The following is an 18,036-nucleotide window of genomic DNA, read 5'->3' as shown; positions in this document are numbered from 1 at the left end:
ATTGGAGTGCTCGTCACGCTCTACCTATGTTTGATTTACCTGCTTATCGCACCACGTGCCTTCTGGTTGAATGGTTTGCATTAGTGGCAACAGACGTCTGCGTGGCAGACAGACGGTTTTGTTCTTTGCAGATTATGCAGTTTACCGTGAGAGACTTAATCCGTGGCTGATGCTCACCATAACGGTCATGCGATACGACTGATGTACGTATAAAATGTCCCTCACCTGTAATTTGACAGAATAACCAATCGGCTATCACTGAATTGATTACCCCAGGATTTCAATTTCAATAAATTATCGCCCATGCTCTTCCAGCCAAAGAAAGCTGCATAAAGCAACCAAGAAAAGCTGTTCAAGGTAAACCCTTTGCTGTTTTAAACTATTTGTGAGTGTCTGCAGCTGTAGAGGAACTCAAGTAGGGTTTGAACCAGCAAAGGACTTACCTGGCATAGCTTTTCTTGTTTGCTTTATGCAGCTTTCTTTGGCTGGAAGAGCATGTGGGATTTTGTTTTTGTGTGTGTGTGTGTGTGTGTGTGTGTGTGTGTGTGTGTGTGTGTGTGTGTGTGTGTGTGTGTGTGTGTGTGTGTGTGTGTGTGTGTGTGTGTGTATGTATGTATATATATATATATATATATATATATATATATATATATATATATATATATATATATATATATATATATATATATATATATATATGCACAAATATAGTAAATTGGGAGATAGCAGAGATCTTTTTTTTTTTTTTTGACATAAAGTATTATTGCTTGTTAAATGACAATTTCATCGAGAAAGTTCCCCCACAATCCATGGGCAGCACAAGAAATCTCTGAACATGATGTGTTCAAGCAAGAATGCACAGGCGACGTGTCCTAAACACATGCACATAATGTCAAAAACGATATCGTTGGACAGATTGACGTGCAAGCAGCTGGGTGTTCTCATTGTCACTGCCATTTACACCATGAGTGGGGATGCCAGTGTGCAGATATTATTCGTCGTGTTCCGTCTTTCTGGTAACGGTACTGCAGAATTGTTCTATGGAACTGGCCGAAAAATTACAATTGATGTGTGATCAAGATTTGAGAGAATTTGAAATGTAGACTGTGGTTTCAGTCACAGAACCTTTGCTTATACACTACTCAGCAAGTCCAAATACTCTTTTTGGGACAGGATTGCGCATTGCTGTGGCCAATTTTGGAGTATGACTGCTCGTTCTTTGCAGCATTCATTTGGCACACAATATATCCAGCTTGATGTCCATGTGAATGCTTGCCATACACTATTATCGGTTTATTTTGCAATTTAACCGAGTCGTTTCTTTGGGAGAAGTTTTATTGCATGAATCCGCTCCGACAATGTCCAACAGATCGAGCAGCCACGGCGTGCCTTGCCTTGCAGGATGTGAAATCGTACCAGACGTCAACATCTCGGCTCAAAAGTTCAATATCAAGCTCATGCTCATTGTTCCAGAAGGGATGAATGAAATTTGGCTGCGTTGTGAAAACGTGAGTTAAACATCCACAGGAGATGCAAAATATGTTGGCTGCAAGTCATTCCCAGTTAACATACCCACGTTGTCCACGCAGGAAGAGCAGTACGCACGCTGGATGGGTGCTTGCCGCCTGGCATCTAAAGGCCGCAGCATGGCAGACAGCTCCTACCAGACGGAGGTGGACAACATCTTGTCGTTTCTGCGTTTGAAGCACGCAAATCCAGACATGCAGGCATTAGACATGCAGGGATTACCATTGGATATTGTGCCCGAGAGCCTCGTTTCTCCACGTTACTGCAAAAAGTACAAAGGAAAGCAGGTGAGGAGGATGGATGTGAATTTTTTTTTTGTTAGCATGTCTATCTTTACAATGTTTGTATTGCATCTCTGCTCTTTTGTGTTCTCTTATAATGTTAATATTAAAACGTTTGGGAATATGAATTATTTTAACTGCCAAAAACCTTCTCAAGCACTCCACGGGTACAACCACCAGTTTTCAATTCATTCCATCCACCGGTTCAGGAGTGCATATGTCGCATACACACACGCACACACACTTCTCAAATTACATGTACTACTGTAGTGTGATTCCTTGCAGTGCTTCTTCCTTCCCTTGGAAGTTTTCTTGAAGCATACTGTCATACCATCTGCTGGAAATTTGTCCTCTTCCGTGTCTCGACACAATACAGGGTTTTGTTTTGAGCATCAGACTGGGAAGGAATGGAAATTTCCGGGCACACATCACACAATGCATCAATATTTTCTTTCCAGTTGACGGCACGTATTCTCGAGGCCCACTACAACGTGGCCAACCTGTGCCTGATGGATGCAAAGATGAAGTTCATTCAGGCTTGGCAGTCACTGCCAGACTTTGGAATTGCTCACTTCAATGTTCGGTGAGTCATGCAGCTGTTCGTCGTACACGTGTACACAAATGTGCGGCTGTATGCTGCTCCTCGATCCGCATACCCGATACTCGAAGAGCAGGTGCACTCGGGTGTTCCAAAAAAATGAAAGTTTGATTTTTGCTGCTCCCTGATTTTGCCATTGTTCCAATACCCCATAAGAACTTATAGGTCAAAAAGGAACAAAATTTCATGATATTTAGGGGTTCCTCAAGTTGGCACAATTATGTCCATTATGGAGAGGGCATTTTGCACCGCAATGTCAAAAAGCTCATCTCGGTCTCCTTGGAAAAACTATTCTTTCATCCTATATGACTGCTTTGTTTTTTGAAAATATCAAACAACCATATTAATTGTGAAGTGTACTGCGTTGTGCATATTCGACGTCAAGTTGTCAGTTAGTTTGGCAAATTTCAATAATATTGTGCCAACTTGAGCAACCCCTAAACATCCTCCAATCTGCTTCATATTTGGTGTGTATGTTTTTACTGTCAAATGGAACAAAGCCACACCCAGGGAGCATGAATATTCATGCTTTTATTTTTTACCCCTATTATGAAGCACCCTTAGGTGCACGCAGATCATACTCGATGCGCAGCCCAGTTCGCACGAGAACATAAATTGTGGAGAAAACCAACTTTAAGTTGCTGTATAATACTCAAAATGAGTAAAACACATTTATTCGATTATGAAGCACATGTGTGCTTCGTTTTATAAATTCTATAAATGCTTTTTACTCATTTTGAGTTCCTAACTACAATCAGGTCACGATAGAAACATCTCTTGTCCGATTTAAAAAAGCATTTTGTCATGGCAATCACCTGGATTTATTTAGTTTCTTCCTGTTAGCTAAATGAGTTTTGACAATTGATAAACTTTGTTTCAATCTAAGAAGAGCTGCATTGTAATCAGGAGTATGGCAGGGTAGCTCATTTTGGTGGCGTGCTCTCCAATGAGTCTTGCTTGGGTCCAGTCCCCGGCAGGTTCAGATTTAACTGGAAACAATGCTACTCTAATGCGGTCACACATTATTTCTTCTTCTTTCATGTGCAGCACATGCCTGAGGAATGGCTGTGCCACTGATGCATTGCCCTCTGTCGGTCATGGCAGGAATTTGAAATTAATGAGGGTGTCGGCGATAGCTCGCCTACTTTTTGTGAAGTACACCGTGGGATCTTAAACGTCCACCCACTAATGCTGGCAGACAGCATACCCATGTCAAAGTCCATCCGAGGGACGGCACACACATTGAATCACCCTGCCTGTGAAATACTGGGATAACAGTTTATAGCTGGTCGGGATTCGAATCCTGGCTAGACTGCTCAGAGGCTAGTGTACACACTTGTAGGCTTTTGCCAGCCTGGTAGGTGTGGATGACAGGATGTAGATGTGGTGCAGGTGTGATGGACCAAATGGCTTTCTCTTGTGATTCAGTTGTCTTGGTATGTGGCTGCACTCTCTCTCCTTGTGTGTAGCTGAGCTCTCTTTAAACAAGTCAGTTAATAAAAGAAAAAAAGACAAATTCAATGGAGATTTATTTTTGCAAAATGAATAAGAACGTAAACTCGATTGCTAAAGCGTAACCTTGTTTGATGTTCCTCTTGATACCCGGAGCAGGTTTCGTGGATCGAAGAAAGACGACATCTTGGGAATAGCCTACAATCGCATCATACGGATGGACCTGCAGAGCGGTGATGCCACCAAGACCTGGCGTTTTAACAACATGAAGCAGTGGAATGTTAATTGGGAAGTCCAGCAGGTATGGAAATTGCTCAGCCTTGTTTTTATTTGTTTTGGTTTGGTTCATTTCATGCTTCAAGTTTTCATGCAAACAAAATTGAAATATAATTGTATAACAAAACTGTATGTGCATAAAACTACATAATAACAGTTCATTTTGTAATTTATAATTCTTCTGAGACTGATCTTTGAATTGTCAATTATGAAACATGGTGGAACCTAATAAAAAGCAAAGCTTGTAAAAAAAAAAATAAGCTCCTCAGGAATTGGAATTGGAATAGCGTCTTGTGGTTATATATTTGAACAGTTGAATAAGAGATTGCAAATCATACAATAATAAAGAGTAAAATTTTTTTTAAAAAGAAAAAGGCAACATATCCATAAAATAAAGGCCACAGGATGACATCACAATGTATGCAAAGAAACGCATATCTGAATTGCGACAACAGCAACAGCATCAATAGGCAGGTGTCAGCGGTGGAATTATTCACGAGCATCATTAAACGTACTGTATTTATTGAAGAGGTAATATTTCAATTTTCTTTTGAAGCTGCGTTGGCTAGTTACCCGCTGAAGACTTGCAACCGATTCATTCGAGCATTTGGGTTCTGTGAATATCAGTTATTTTTGTGAGAACATTTCTGGTAAAAGGTAAATGAAGGGTTTCACTCTGTATTGTCAGATAAGGGTGAATTTGGTTGTTTGTGATCAATAAAGATTCTATGGTATGAGGTAACGCATATCTGTATTAAGTTGAAACATGAGTACTGTATTCCTAAATTAAGATGGTACAAATCATGAACTTTCAAAATCTTATTTCTGAGAAATAACACTTCAGTGTGAGAGTGAAAAACCGGTATTATTAATAATTCCAAGTGCTCGTTTTTGAATAAATAACATTCTCTCCATGTGAATATATGATGCGTTTCCCCCAAGCTACAATTCCATCATTTAGGGAAGGTAAGACAAGTAATACATGTACTGGGAATAAAACCCCCTTTAACTTATTAACGATGCCAACATTTTGTGAGAGCAATTTTATGCAGATGGTCGTTATGTAATTTCCATAATAAATTATAAATTGATGAACAATCCAAGAAATTTTCTCGAGTCAACTCTTGTCTCGGTATTCATCGTAAACACTAATATGTCCAGGAGGCTTTGTAATTGGATTGCTAAATAACATGTCATTCATTTTATCTTTGTTAAGATAAAGTTTGTTTGCCTGTATCCAATCATTAGCAAGCTGTAATTCAATAGTTGCTGCATTAAGAAGGATATGGTGGTCTCGGTGTGATAAGAAAATATTTGAATCGTCAGCGAACAATGTAAATGACAAGATATTGGATGAATTTTGAAAGACGTTAATACACGAAGTAAAAAGGAGTGGGCCAAGAAGGGAGCCTTGGAGTACCCTGCAGAAATCGACTTCATGCTAGATTGTGTATCGTTAATAAAAAAAACAACTGTTTCCTATCTGTATGATAATTCCTGAACCACTCCAAGGCCTTTCCTCTGATACCAGTGTGATAATTTTTTATAATTGAATTTCATGATTAATCGAATCAAACGCTTTGAAGTCCAGGAAAATATCAATAGTGTGTGATAATTATCTATAGCTTGAGCTGCTTTATTAATATCAGTGTAGCATGGGTTGTCTTTTTCTCACACAAACCAAATTGTGAGTTGTAAAGAATGCTACAATTATTTTGGAATTTTATGGTACGAGAATAGATAAATTTTTTTCCCAAGATTTTTGAGAAGGAGGTTAAAAAAGATATCGGCCGATAATTTTCCAATTCTTTTCGATTGCCTTTTAAAAAATATCGGTCACTTTAGCAATTTTCATTTGAGCAGGAATTGTGCCAATGATGAGAGATAGATTCCTTTCTGTCTGTCTGTTTGTTTTGTGTTCACAGGATATCTCAAAAAGTTGTGGACAAGTTCCGTGTGTGACAAGGATGAACTGATTAGATTTTTGTGAAGATCCGGATGCGGATCTGGATATGATAATTATTTAATTTCAAAAGTGAATCTTCACCAATGAGAGGATTGGGCCAAAAACGATACATAGCATGATATTTCAATTTTTTTTTTCAATTTCTTAAAAGTGATTCTTCACCATTGAGGGATCAGGCTAAACCGATATATAGCACGATATCTCAAAAAGTTGTGGACGGATGGAGAGTGAGGAATAGAGTCTTTGATGAAGAGAGCAACTCCTCCACCAGGACGAGGCTCAGGTCTGTCATACCGGAGGAGGGAGGGATAGTTGGGAGTCAGACGTCTTGAGGGAGGAAACTTTGTGGACATGTTAGGTATGTCGCATGGCCAAATTGATTCGATTTTGGTGAATATCCAAATCCGGATCTGGATATGACAATTATTTCATTTTTTTAAGCGATTCTTCACCATTGAGAGATTGGGCCAAAAACGATATATAGCACGATATTTCAAAAATGTATTGGGCCCGATATGTTCTCGTGGATCAGGCATTACGTGGCGGTGGTATGTGCTGTACCGAGTGCCCTTCTAGTTCAAAATGAGATTATTAATACCATTGTAACTAGCACTAGTGTTAATCTTCAGATTGTTTGCAATATCAATTATTTCTGTTTCATGGATTGGACCAAGGAATAATGAGTTTGCCTTTGGAGCTTTCAAGAAGTGATGGGAACTGCTTATCAATATCAGGAATATTTTGAGAGGTTTGGGCAAGTGTTTGCAAAGTGTGGATGAAAACTTTTGGCAACTTCAACAGGGACTTGGATACAAATACCATTAAAATTTATTTCCTGAATAGAGCAAATCTGCTGCTTTAAAAAAAAAAATAGTATATAACATTATTTATTACCTTCCACGTGCGTTTTATGTCGTTTTCTGTGAGCACTGAATTGCTGGCAATAATCATTTTTTTTTGCTTGTTGTAAGAAACTAGTTAGCGTATTTTTACAAATCTTGTATTTCTGTTTAGCAAATTCACTTGGTTTCGTTTTCTACTCATAAAAGTTTATTTTTTCCAATTTATTGATATCAGAAGAGATTTCGTGACCCAAGGTGACCTGGGTACTTTTTTTTTTATAGTTTGACTGGGAAAATTTTTGTACAGGAATATTTTTACTGTACAAATTTTTTTTTTTTTTTTTATATCCTATTGGAGGATCTAAAAAAAGTTATTTTCACATTGTTGTTCTTGTGGACTTTTTTGTTTCACAGCCTCCAGTTTTCATCGAAACTTCCTGAAACTTGGCATATATATATATATATATATATATATATATATATATATATATATATATATATATATATATATATATATATATATATATACATATGTAAAAATACCCTGCGCAGACAGTAACCATCTCCAATTTTGAAAATTCCTCCGAGAAAAAAAAGTTATGACGTCAAAATATCTCCACTAATGGAAATCGTCAAAAATTATCTCAAACTAGGCAAGCTTTTTGAATTCTGTTTGCGGGAATGGAACAGGGCATTAGCAGAGATGAATTACCGCACATATGATGCATTACTATGACGTCATATCAATTTTTATGACGTCATTCCTATTTTTTTGACTTTTTGTTTCACAACCCAGAGTTTTCATCGGATCTTCGTGAAACTTGCCATGTATATGCAGAAAGCCCATGCGCAGGCAGTAACCATTTCCGATTTTGGCAATTCTTCCGAGAAAAAAAAGTTGATGTCATAATATCGCTGCTAATGGAAATCGCCGATACCATTATCTCCGAAACTAGGCAAGCTGTTTAAATTTTGTTTGCGGGAATCAAGCCGGGCATTAGCACTGATAATTTATCGCAAACCTGATACAACACAATGACGTCATATTCGTTTTTATGACGTCATCATGAAAAGGATGAGGATCTTTGCTCATTCGAGCTTGTTTGTATACCTTGTCGAGGCTCGTATGAGAGCTAACACACAACACACCACGCACAGCAAGGGGGACATGAGACGAGGGGCGTGGGAAGGACAAAACAGTGGGGAACAGAGACATTAGGAGATCTGTGGAAGGGATGGGGTGGGGGAACATGGGGTATACAAGATGGACACTACAGGGACTTTCAGGAAGGAAAGCAGGGAATTTGAAGAAGGTGGGTTAACGGGGGTAGAAAAGATCGAGGATTTGGATGGGGTATGATAAGAGGTGGTGGTGAACAGCTGTTTTGAAGGCTTGGAGGGAAGAATGGGATTGAACAGTGAGGGAGTTTATTCCAAATGTGGGGAAAAAAAGGAATTAAAGCATGAAGGTGAGCAGTGATTCGTGATTTTGGTAGTTTTACCAGAAGGGTGTTGTTGGTGGATCTTGAGCGCCCTGCAGAAATATGGTGGGGAGAAATGGCAGACAGAGCAGTGGGGCGGGGGGGGGAGCCGGAGAGGAGACGGTAAAAGACAGAGACCACCGACCTGCCTGCGGTGAGAGAGGGTGAGTGGTCCATAGACAGCCTCATCGCGGGAGGTACCAATGATCAGAAATGCCTTGGTTTCCACAGCGTGAAGCCAGGAAAGGTGGGAGGGAGGAGCACCAGCCCAGAGGGGAGAGTAGTACTCCGTCAGGCTGCAGACGAAATCTTTGTGCGTGGTCAGGAGCTCAGGTGGGCTGAGGAAGGACTTTGTACAATGGAGGATTCCCAGTCGGCGACTGGCTTTGGAGGCCAGGTTGGAAATATGGCTTTCCCAGGAAAGATCATGGCAGATAGTGAGACCCAGAAGATTGAATGAAAGGAATTCTTCCAGAGGATTGTTGAGAAAGTAGATGGGGGTGGTGGGGGGGGGGGGTTCCAAACGGTCCTTTCGGAGAGACATCGTGAGAGTGTAAGATTTGTCAGGATTGAAAGATGTGTTGTATGTGTTGGTCCAGTTTGTGATTTTACCCAAATCTGCAGTGAGCAAAGAAGCTGCTGCTTGCTGGTCTGAGGGATGACAGATGGCAGATGGTGGAGTCACCAGCAAACAGATAAAGAGGATTTTCCAGAGTTGGAGAGATCATTGATGAAAACCAGAAAAAGAACAGGGCCCAGAACGCTGCCTTGAGGAACTTCAGCCTGGACATGAAGAGGGATGAAAGAACTCCATTTCAGGCCACACGTTGACTGGGACAGGAGAGGAAGTCTGCGAGCCATGAGTGGAGGTGGCCTTGGATACCATTGGAAGAGAGTTTGGTGAGCAAGGCGGGGTGCCTGACCATGTCAAAAGCGCACGATATGTCTTGGCATATGGCTGATTTCATGTCCACCATTGAGGACATCCATTATTGGGAGAGCAGAAGCAACATATCCAGGGTAGAGTGACCTGGTGTGAAACCAAATTGATGATCGGAAATCAGGCCATTGGAGAAGGGGAAGGATTTAATGTCTGAAGCGATTATGGATTCCATAACCTTGCTGATGATTGGCAGAAGGCTGATTGGTCTGTAGTTGCAGTGATCTGTTTTTGCACCATTTTTATGCAGGGCAGTATTTTTTGCTGATTTCCAAGTAGATGGCAGATGACCTTGAGCAAATGAGAGGGTGAATAGAACAGAGAGAGGGTGAGCAAGAGCAGAGGAGCAGGTTTTTCGGACACCTGGGCTGATGTCATCTGGACCGGTTGCATAATCTGAGTCGAGGTTTGACAACAAGCTCTCCACCTTGTCAGGAAAAAAAGGACACAGAGTTCAGGGGCAGTTGGGTGCGACTGGGTATGGTGGGTCGAGAAAGCGATGGGTTTTGGACACAAGATTTCGATGCAAACACCGACTTTAGGCATTCAGCCTTTCCACATGCGGTATCAGCAATGTGGCCATTTGAAGTAAGGGAGGGATGGTGGGGGAACATTCACCAGAAACAGATTTGATTCGACGCCACCAGGATTTGGAGTAGGGAGAGAGGTTTGAGAGTTCAGACTTGAGCTTAAAAAGATGTTGTTTTCTGGCTCTCCTAAGGGTAGATACACACTTGTTCTGAGCTTTATGGAAGGAACTGAGATTACCCTCAGTTGGGTTTGCTTTCCATGAGGCAAAGGCAAGTTGTTTCAGGACAACTGCCTCGCCACAAGCTACAGTGAACCAAGGGCGGGAGGAAGGGCAGGACAACTGAAAACCAGAGGGGATAAGTCTGTGTATGAGGTAGAGCAAGTTTCTTTGAAAATTCCCAGGATGAGTTTATGTTGGAGAAAGTAGCGATGGGAGACTAATCTCGAAATTTGATGGCTGCTTGGACACCCTGCCAGTCGGCTTGAGTGAAATGCCAGACTCGACGGCCATGAGGTGGTTGTCTGATAACAGCCAGAGAGATGTCTGCTTTTAAAAGGACGTGGTCAGAAGAACCGATTGGCGCGGAGGAAGAGCAGATATTTTCAGGGAAATTTGTCAAAATCAGATCCAGAAGTGACAATTCCATTGATTGAGATCCGGGTCGGGAAGTTGACCGATTTGAGTCGCAGAAGTCTTTTGCTGAAGTGCCATGACAGGTGAGAGAGAGGTACCCACACTGTGCCAACTCTCATGATGACAATTGAAGTCTCCACATATGAGGAAGAGAGTTTGGATGAGAAGATAGAAGTTGGTCCATGTTTTTGGATCGTGAGGTGAAAATGGAGTCATCACTGTTTGGTGGACGGTACAGAACACAAATAAACATGAGGTGGGAGTGGAGGGGAAGCCGTAGCCAGAGGTATTCCTGGTGGTGTGGGGGAGTGAGGGCAGTGCATGGAGAGTGAGGAATAGAGTCTTTGATGAAGAGAGCAACTCCTCCACCAGGACGAGGCTCAGGTCTGTCATACCGGAGGAGGGAGTAACCATGGAGGGATAGTTGGGAGTCAGAGACGTCTTGAGGGAGGAAAGTTTCTGTTTGGTAGATTATGTCTGGTTTGTCAGTGGCAACCTATATGGAAATATCTGTCAGGTTTGAGCGAAGGCCTCGGATATTTGAGGTCCACACTGTTGATGAAGAGGGAGGGGAGGAGGCTTTGGGTGCAGCGGAGGGGAAGGGTAGGACAACGGAGGAGGGGAGGGGGGAGGTCAGGAGGAGAGTTTTTGAAAGTGTGGAGGATTGCAGAATAGCTCGGGGAGGGGGCCGGATGAGGAGGAGAAAAGGCTCTATGGTGCTGCAGGAGAGGGAGGGCAAGAGAGGGGGGCAGAAAGCAGTTGAGGATTTGAGGAGGTGGAATGATTGGATGGAGGTGAGAGGGCAGTGGAAGGAGGCAGCTTTGTGGATGTGAGGGGGGGGCAACTTTGATAAGGGGGGGTGAATGGTGGGAGAAAGATGTGGGTGGGATGGTGGGAGTTTTTGAGAAAGGTGAGAGGGAAGCTTGGAGTGGGAAGAGTGTGATGGTTGCTTTGAGAGGGAAGGGTGATAAGGATGAGTTGGCATTGAAGTTGGGAAAAAAATGACGATTGAAGTAAAGCGAACATTCATAGCAAAGTGGGGTTTTAAAAAAAAAAAAAATTTTAGTTCAGAAATGCGATTAAAGACATTTTTTGATGGATGCAATCAAGGCGAATTTAGAGAATGGAGAGAAGAAACACTGTAACAGTTGGATTTTTTTAGGCAAGGTATGAAGGAAAGGTCGAATTGAGAGCAATCTGTTTAAGAGTAGAAGAGTAGTGCATTATGATACAGTAAAGAGAACCACACGTGTGAAAGAGGAAGATGAAACGTAAGAGATCGTTTTTATTATTATTCTTTATTTATTTATTTTGAGAGAGAGTTTTCATCAGATTAGGTAATGGAAAAGTTGCAGAAAAATTGAGAGGTAAATGGTGAATTTGGATCAGTAATCGCAGAGGATGGAAATAATATATAAATGTTTCAAGAAATGTATTGAAAGATTCATCAGTATCTTCTTAAACAAGACATTCCAAGCAGCTCATCTCAAGCTATTTTTAACCCTTTCTTCTGGCAATTTGCAAAGACAAGCTTTAAACACAAGATTGTTATCTCGTGTGTGTCCTCCATAACTCCAAAACCATGAAACCTTGCAGCCTGAAACTTTGCATGCATACAAAGGGAACTCCAAGGAAGTGCAAGAGTGAAAATTGGATGCTTGGGTTAATTAAAACACCACTTTTGAAGATAATTAATGGCTTTATTTAATTGTATCCTTTATCAAGGCTCATCCTTGGTCACCTTGCTGTCCTTTGCTGGAGGTTTCAATTCACCATTGGTTTTGGCCTGCTCAACAATGCCTTGACTTGGAACAGGCCGCATTGGTTTCTTAACGATAAAGTTGTTTTTTTTTCCTCCACCTTCCTCACTCATTATTGAATGCCTGATCATCATATGTACGAATTGTTGGGTACATTGCACTGATATTATAAATGCCTTGAGACGCCAACATTTGTGGCTTTATTTAATTTCTGCACATGTGATAACTTCTAGAATCTCTTAAACTAAGCCGATTTACAAAATTTAAACTTCAGAATTGAACTTAGCAGCAGTTCCGACTCCTAAAAAAGTGTTCATTTGTCCAATTCGGGTATAGTTTGACATTTCAGGCATGTCTGGGAGGTGTTTATAATGGATCAGCAATCGCTAATCGCTTGCCAAGCCAGCCGTTCCTTATCACCCATTTCGTTGGAGTGCTTGCTTGAGTGCTTAAGCCACTTTGCCAGACTGAAAGCCGCACTGTACTCTCTGCATAACCACCTGCCTGTGTTGTGCCTCAGTGTCATGCGGTGCCAAACCTGCCGTTCCTCATTAATGGTTAGATGGAGGGAAGGGATAGGTGGAGGGATGGATGGAGCGAAGGGATTGATGAATGGATGGATCAAACTGATTTCCCCCCCCCCCTCCTTCCTCGCTCTCCTTTCCTTCACCCCCCTCCCCTTCTCTCTCTCCTCTCTCTCTCTCTCTTGCTCCCCTCCCTCCTCTTTCTATCTACCCTCCCCCCCCTTGAAGTACTCAAATCTCAGGTGAGGTGAAACCTGATGATTTGGTTGAAACAGTATTCAAATTCTGTGGTTTGAAAATTTAAATTAACTGATACAATTTTCAAATTTGCCATTCGATGTACAATGTAGGTTGTCATGTGGGACAATAATAGTGAACTGGGACTGGAATTCATCATGATCTGATGTGCTTGTTATGGAAATACACTCATTGCGGACATACTGTCTCGAGATTTTATCATTCGTATTTAAATAACTTTGGTACAAACCAACCTTTGACACAATGACATATTCCTTAAATGAGCTGGGATGATCACATGTAAGGCAAACAAGCATATAGAGGTCATACAACCGTAAGGCTCTTAAAGGTCCCATGACACTCAAAAGTACTGTAATTGCATATATATATATATATATATATATATATATATATATATATATATATATATAATGTCCTATAGGAGTTTTTCATCGTGATTTCTGATCTGACAATTTTTTTCACAATACTCGTTCTGTAAAATGTAAAATTAAAAAAAACAAACCTCTTAGGAATGCCCCTAAAAATTCTACTGAATGATGCGTAACCCACATGACGTCATCTCCAGAACAACAAAGACTGCACGCAAATTACTCGGGTTGGTGGTCTACGTGATTGTATTGGCTTTCTGCGTGTTTCCACATTTGATTGATCTACTCAAACGCTTCGTTCATTTCTGCTTTAAAAAAATCAAATATTTGGTTTTGAATAATGGATGACATGGACTTTGATTTGTCTGGTAGCGACAGTGAGTGTGAGAGAAATGAAGGATTTTGGTCTGAATCACATGGAGAATTGTCGGATAACATAGTCGCGGGAGGTGAAGTTCAGACAGCTGGAAATGAAATACGGCCTTACCAGTTCAAGCCCGAAGCAGGACAAGCAGAGGAAACTGGCGATGAAATTCCTGGAGTTCATGATGATCGGGAGGACATCGAAGGAAGACTTGGCAATAATAACTGGTTAGACTAAATCATATTCGTAATTCAATAATGTAAATTCGACTTGCATACTGCTCGATATCAGAAATATTTTAGTGACGTGACCAGCGCAGCGAACATGTTTCACCGCAGCGAATTAATCGCAAGCAAGGCCAGCCCATGTCATCGGCCAGATCTCTCTGCGCATAAAACGAAGCAATCTCGCTGTCCGGATACAATGAAAACTTGTGTGCAGAACACACCTTGCGACACAATTGTCTAGAGTAGTCTGATAAATCTGACGTTCTGTTGCATTTTTATATATTTTATTCCTACTGTCGTCATGTAGCGCCAGTAGAAAACAATGAAGAAAAGAGAATAATAAAAGAAAGCTACAGCACGTCAGATTTATCGGACTAGTCGGACGGACGACGGATTTATCTGACTAGTCTAGACTCTAGAGTTGACAAGTAACTTGTATTAGCATGCACACGATGTACAAGTATGCGTAAGAGTCCCGAGGCTATGAGGCTGTGTAATAGGACAGATAAATTTGTCTTTTGTAGTTGTGCCAAATACTTTTCCCTGTTCATTTATTACAGCATTTTGGTTAAATGTTAATGAATAGCAAGCTAATGGAAGCAGTACCTTCACTTTAGAATAAACCCATATATGTCGAATGCAGCCATACCTGGCTTGCACGTATGTGGAATTGTACCTATCCCAACAGGCTGGTTTCAACGAACAATTCAATAAGCTCCAAAATGTGGGTGCAGGTTTTTCACATTGTTTGATTTTAAAATTATCTCCTTGTGCCTTGAAATGATGCAATATTAATCTTTGGTATTTTACTTGAATGTCCCTGTAAGTTTCTTTTTAGCCACGTCGCGTTACGAACACTGGCTCTAAGAGAGCTCCGCGTTCTTCTTCTCCTTCTCCTTCTCCTCCTCCTTCTTCCTTCTCCCTTCTCCCTTCTTTCTTCTTTTTCTTCTTCCTTCTTTCTTCTTTTTCTTCTTCCTTCTTTTTCTTCTTCCTTCTTTCTTCTTTTTCTTCTTCCTTCTTTTTCTTCTTCCTTCTTTCTTCTTTTTCTTCTTCCTTCTTTCTTCTTTTTCTTCTTCCTTCTTTCTTCTTTTTCTTCTTCCTTCTTTCTTCTTTTTCTTCTTCCAAAACCTTTAGGACGTGGCTCTTGTTATAGACAGGATCTGGATTTCCTTAAATACTAAACACCTGGACACATCCTCACATTGAATGTTCATTTTAAGAGCATCTATCATGAACTTTTCAATATATTCTGATATTTGCTTTAAAGTTTCGAAAAGTTCACGTTACTATTTAAAGATTATTCCATTTAATGTGTTGTAATTTCGTAAATACACTATTTTCTCGTCATGAAGGAGGAGCCTCCATGACGGGTCTCGCTATTGGCTCCATCAAGGCACGTGACGAAATATCGGAAGTTGTTATTGTTGTGATAAAAATGCGGATGTTTCGACTTTTTGTAATGAATCTTTCATCCAAAACAAGATCCTTCAAAATAGTCTTTCGGACAACTTATATTATTGAATTATTAATAACTCGCCAAACCCGCATTCTGCGCGAAGTTTCGAAAGTGAGGGTTCGTTCGGACGTCAATATATCCAGTGTTTACAATGTGATTTATCGAATTTCTTTATATACAATGCTTCTTGTTACATTTTTAGCCGAGTCGCGTTGCGAACGCTGGCTCTCAGAGAGCTCCGCGTTGTTCTTCTTCTTTTTCTGGTGAAGACAAAACCTTTATGACATGGCTCTTAGACACATTTGTCCTTGTTTAATGGAAAGGTTCAACAGTCACATTTTATATTTTGTGGACATGGTATTGCCCTTTATTGTGCATACATGTATTGTATTTGTACACGGCTACGACAAGGTAGTAAAGGGATAAATAATTTCCTCGTGATTGTTGTGCATACACGACTCAGAAGCAGAATTTCTTTTCCACGAAACAATCACAGGAATTAAGACGATCAGTGAGATAGCAAACAAATGTGCACAATGCATTTGTAGGTACTTTATACGGCGCGCGACGTCTAATCAATCCACTTAGAGCGAGTCTCGTTCTGGAGATGACGTCAATGGTCACATGACCTGCGGTTCGCTGAACTGAACTTTTTTGAGGGGCGGGGCATAGCTAGTTGTGAAAAGCACTACAAATGTTCGAAATATTGGTCTAATTATCCCATTGTTGATTTAAAAAAAAAAAAACATAGGTAATTTCTTCACCAGGAAGGTCAAGTTAATATATAAATAACCAGAAAATTTTGAGTCATGGGACCTTTAAGAGTGGGCTCTGAACAAATGAGTATACGTGACTAGTAATCTGACAAGGACTTGCTGTACATGAAGAATGATAATGAACAAAAAAAAACAAAGACCGAAAATATAAAAAAAATTTGGAAGCACAACTATATTGCAGATTCATGAACAGTGAAAGGCATTGCTGCACTTACTAATTGTACCATGGTGAAAACAACAACAATCCTATTTCCTCCAGAAGAAAATGCGGAAAGCTCTAACTGGGTATTAAGAAAGGCTCACCCAAACTGGCGATCGGTCATTTTTAAAGATTATCATCGTGTATAATGCCTGACGGACCCTTTACCATTGTTACATGGTTGGCGCGAGATATTACATCCTTGCAATACATTCGGCGTAAATAAAATGAATAACCAACGAAAGAGAGCATTGGAATGATCGAAACAGGAATGTTGTGCTGAGTCATGAAATCAACCTGACTGATTTGGGTAATTAACCTCGACAAAAGGTCAGGGTATTAAAACCTTTCATGTTGATCTTCACACACACTAACTCTGGTCCGACTCTCGATTCTTATTTTAACTTCTCAATCATGGTTCCCTGAGCTTGTAGAACAGGTTGAGGGGCAGTCAGGAGGGTTACCCAGTCCATACATTAATGTATGATGAAATACAAGCATACCGGGCATTGTTTTGCATTTCATTGGCTGCAGCTTGAGGCACACATCAAGAGAAACTAATTCGGTGAATATTGTCGCAGTGACTTTGGCCCGTTAAACATATCGTGTTGTTTTATTAGGTGCAGATGTGGGGGTGTTTGCGGATATTGTACAATCTCATGTACAACTAGAGTTAATAAAGCACCTTACCCCATGCAGTGTTCAGGCGTCTAACTCGATTGAAATTAAATAATTTTTAATTGTCGTGTGAAAAAATATTCTAGGAGTTTGGTGCCGTTGACGCAGTGTCTATTACACCACCTTTTTGAACACGTTACATTAGTTCTTCGTGCCTGTTGTAATGTCCTTAAAAACAGCTCGGTTTCCTGTTTGGAATGATTTTCAATTCTGTTTGACTGCCAGACAAGCAGACAAAGGAAGTAAAAAATATTATCTCGCTCCTCTCTGCGCAATCAGGCCAAATTCCGAGCCAAAGTACTGTTCAACTTTGTTTTCCAATTTCCGGACAGACACGGAATTGAACCGATTTCTTAACCCTGCTTTTCACTTCACATGCGTGAGGTTAAAAACCAGACTATGGCACTGTGTATGTACCTTCATGTATATTTCTCATTAATTAGATGTATCATGTGTGATAGGATGGTGCAGAGGTAGCACTCCCACTTGAGCAGTCGAACCTGGGTTAGAATCCTGTCCCAGCTATAAACAGCCACACACCCTGCCTGTATTTCATAGGAAGGGTGTGTGCCATCCCTCAAACAGATGTCAAACTGGAATCCCATCTTCTGACATTAGTTGGTGGACCCTAAAGATCCCACGGTGTCCTTCACAGAGAGTAGGCGAGCTCTCACCGGCATCCTGAACAAATTCCAAATTGGTGTCATGACTACTTAGAAGGCAGCAACAGACCACCGACTGGAAGCGTTGCCGAAAGACCGCTTCGGCAGCCCGACACTGCACTCAAAGTGGGACAAATCGCCACCACAGTTACCCACGTCTAAGTTTCGCTTCGCTCGCTGGCTTAGCACGTGTACTCCTTCAACGGATAAATGGCAGATTAAAATGCATGACTTGT

General features: G+C 40.9%; 1 protein-coding gene across 3 annotated transcripts in view; it reads left to right on the top strand.

Annotated features, from left to right (window-relative positions):
- The window catches only part of LOC147023692 (fermitin family homolog 2-like), a 59,302-nt gene that overhangs the window by 39,660 nt on the left and 1,606 nt on the right, over positions 1-18,036 (top strand). For all 3 annotated transcript variants that reach the window (XM_085889447.1, XM_085889448.1, XM_085889449.1), the window contains 4 exons: positions 1,402-1,508; positions 1,590-1,814; positions 2,267-2,391; positions 4,018-4,159. In XM_085889447.1, the coding sequence (XP_085745573.1) occupies positions 1,402-1,508; positions 1,590-1,814; positions 2,267-2,391; positions 4,018-4,159 (599 nt within the window). The remainder of the gene's footprint in view (positions 1-1,401; positions 1,509-1,589; positions 1,815-2,266; positions 2,392-4,017; positions 4,160-18,036) is intronic.

Source organism: Eptatretus burgeri, chromosome 7 (genome assembly GCF_056783735.1).
Source record: "Eptatretus burgeri isolate ZD-2024b chromosome 7, Ebu_testis_v1, whole genome shotgun sequence".
Lineage (NCBI taxonomy): Eukaryota > Metazoa > Chordata > Myxini > Myxiniformes > Myxinidae > Eptatretus > Eptatretus burgeri.
Note: the sequence above shows the minus strand (reverse complement) of the source record. Positions and strands in the feature narration are given on the sequence as shown.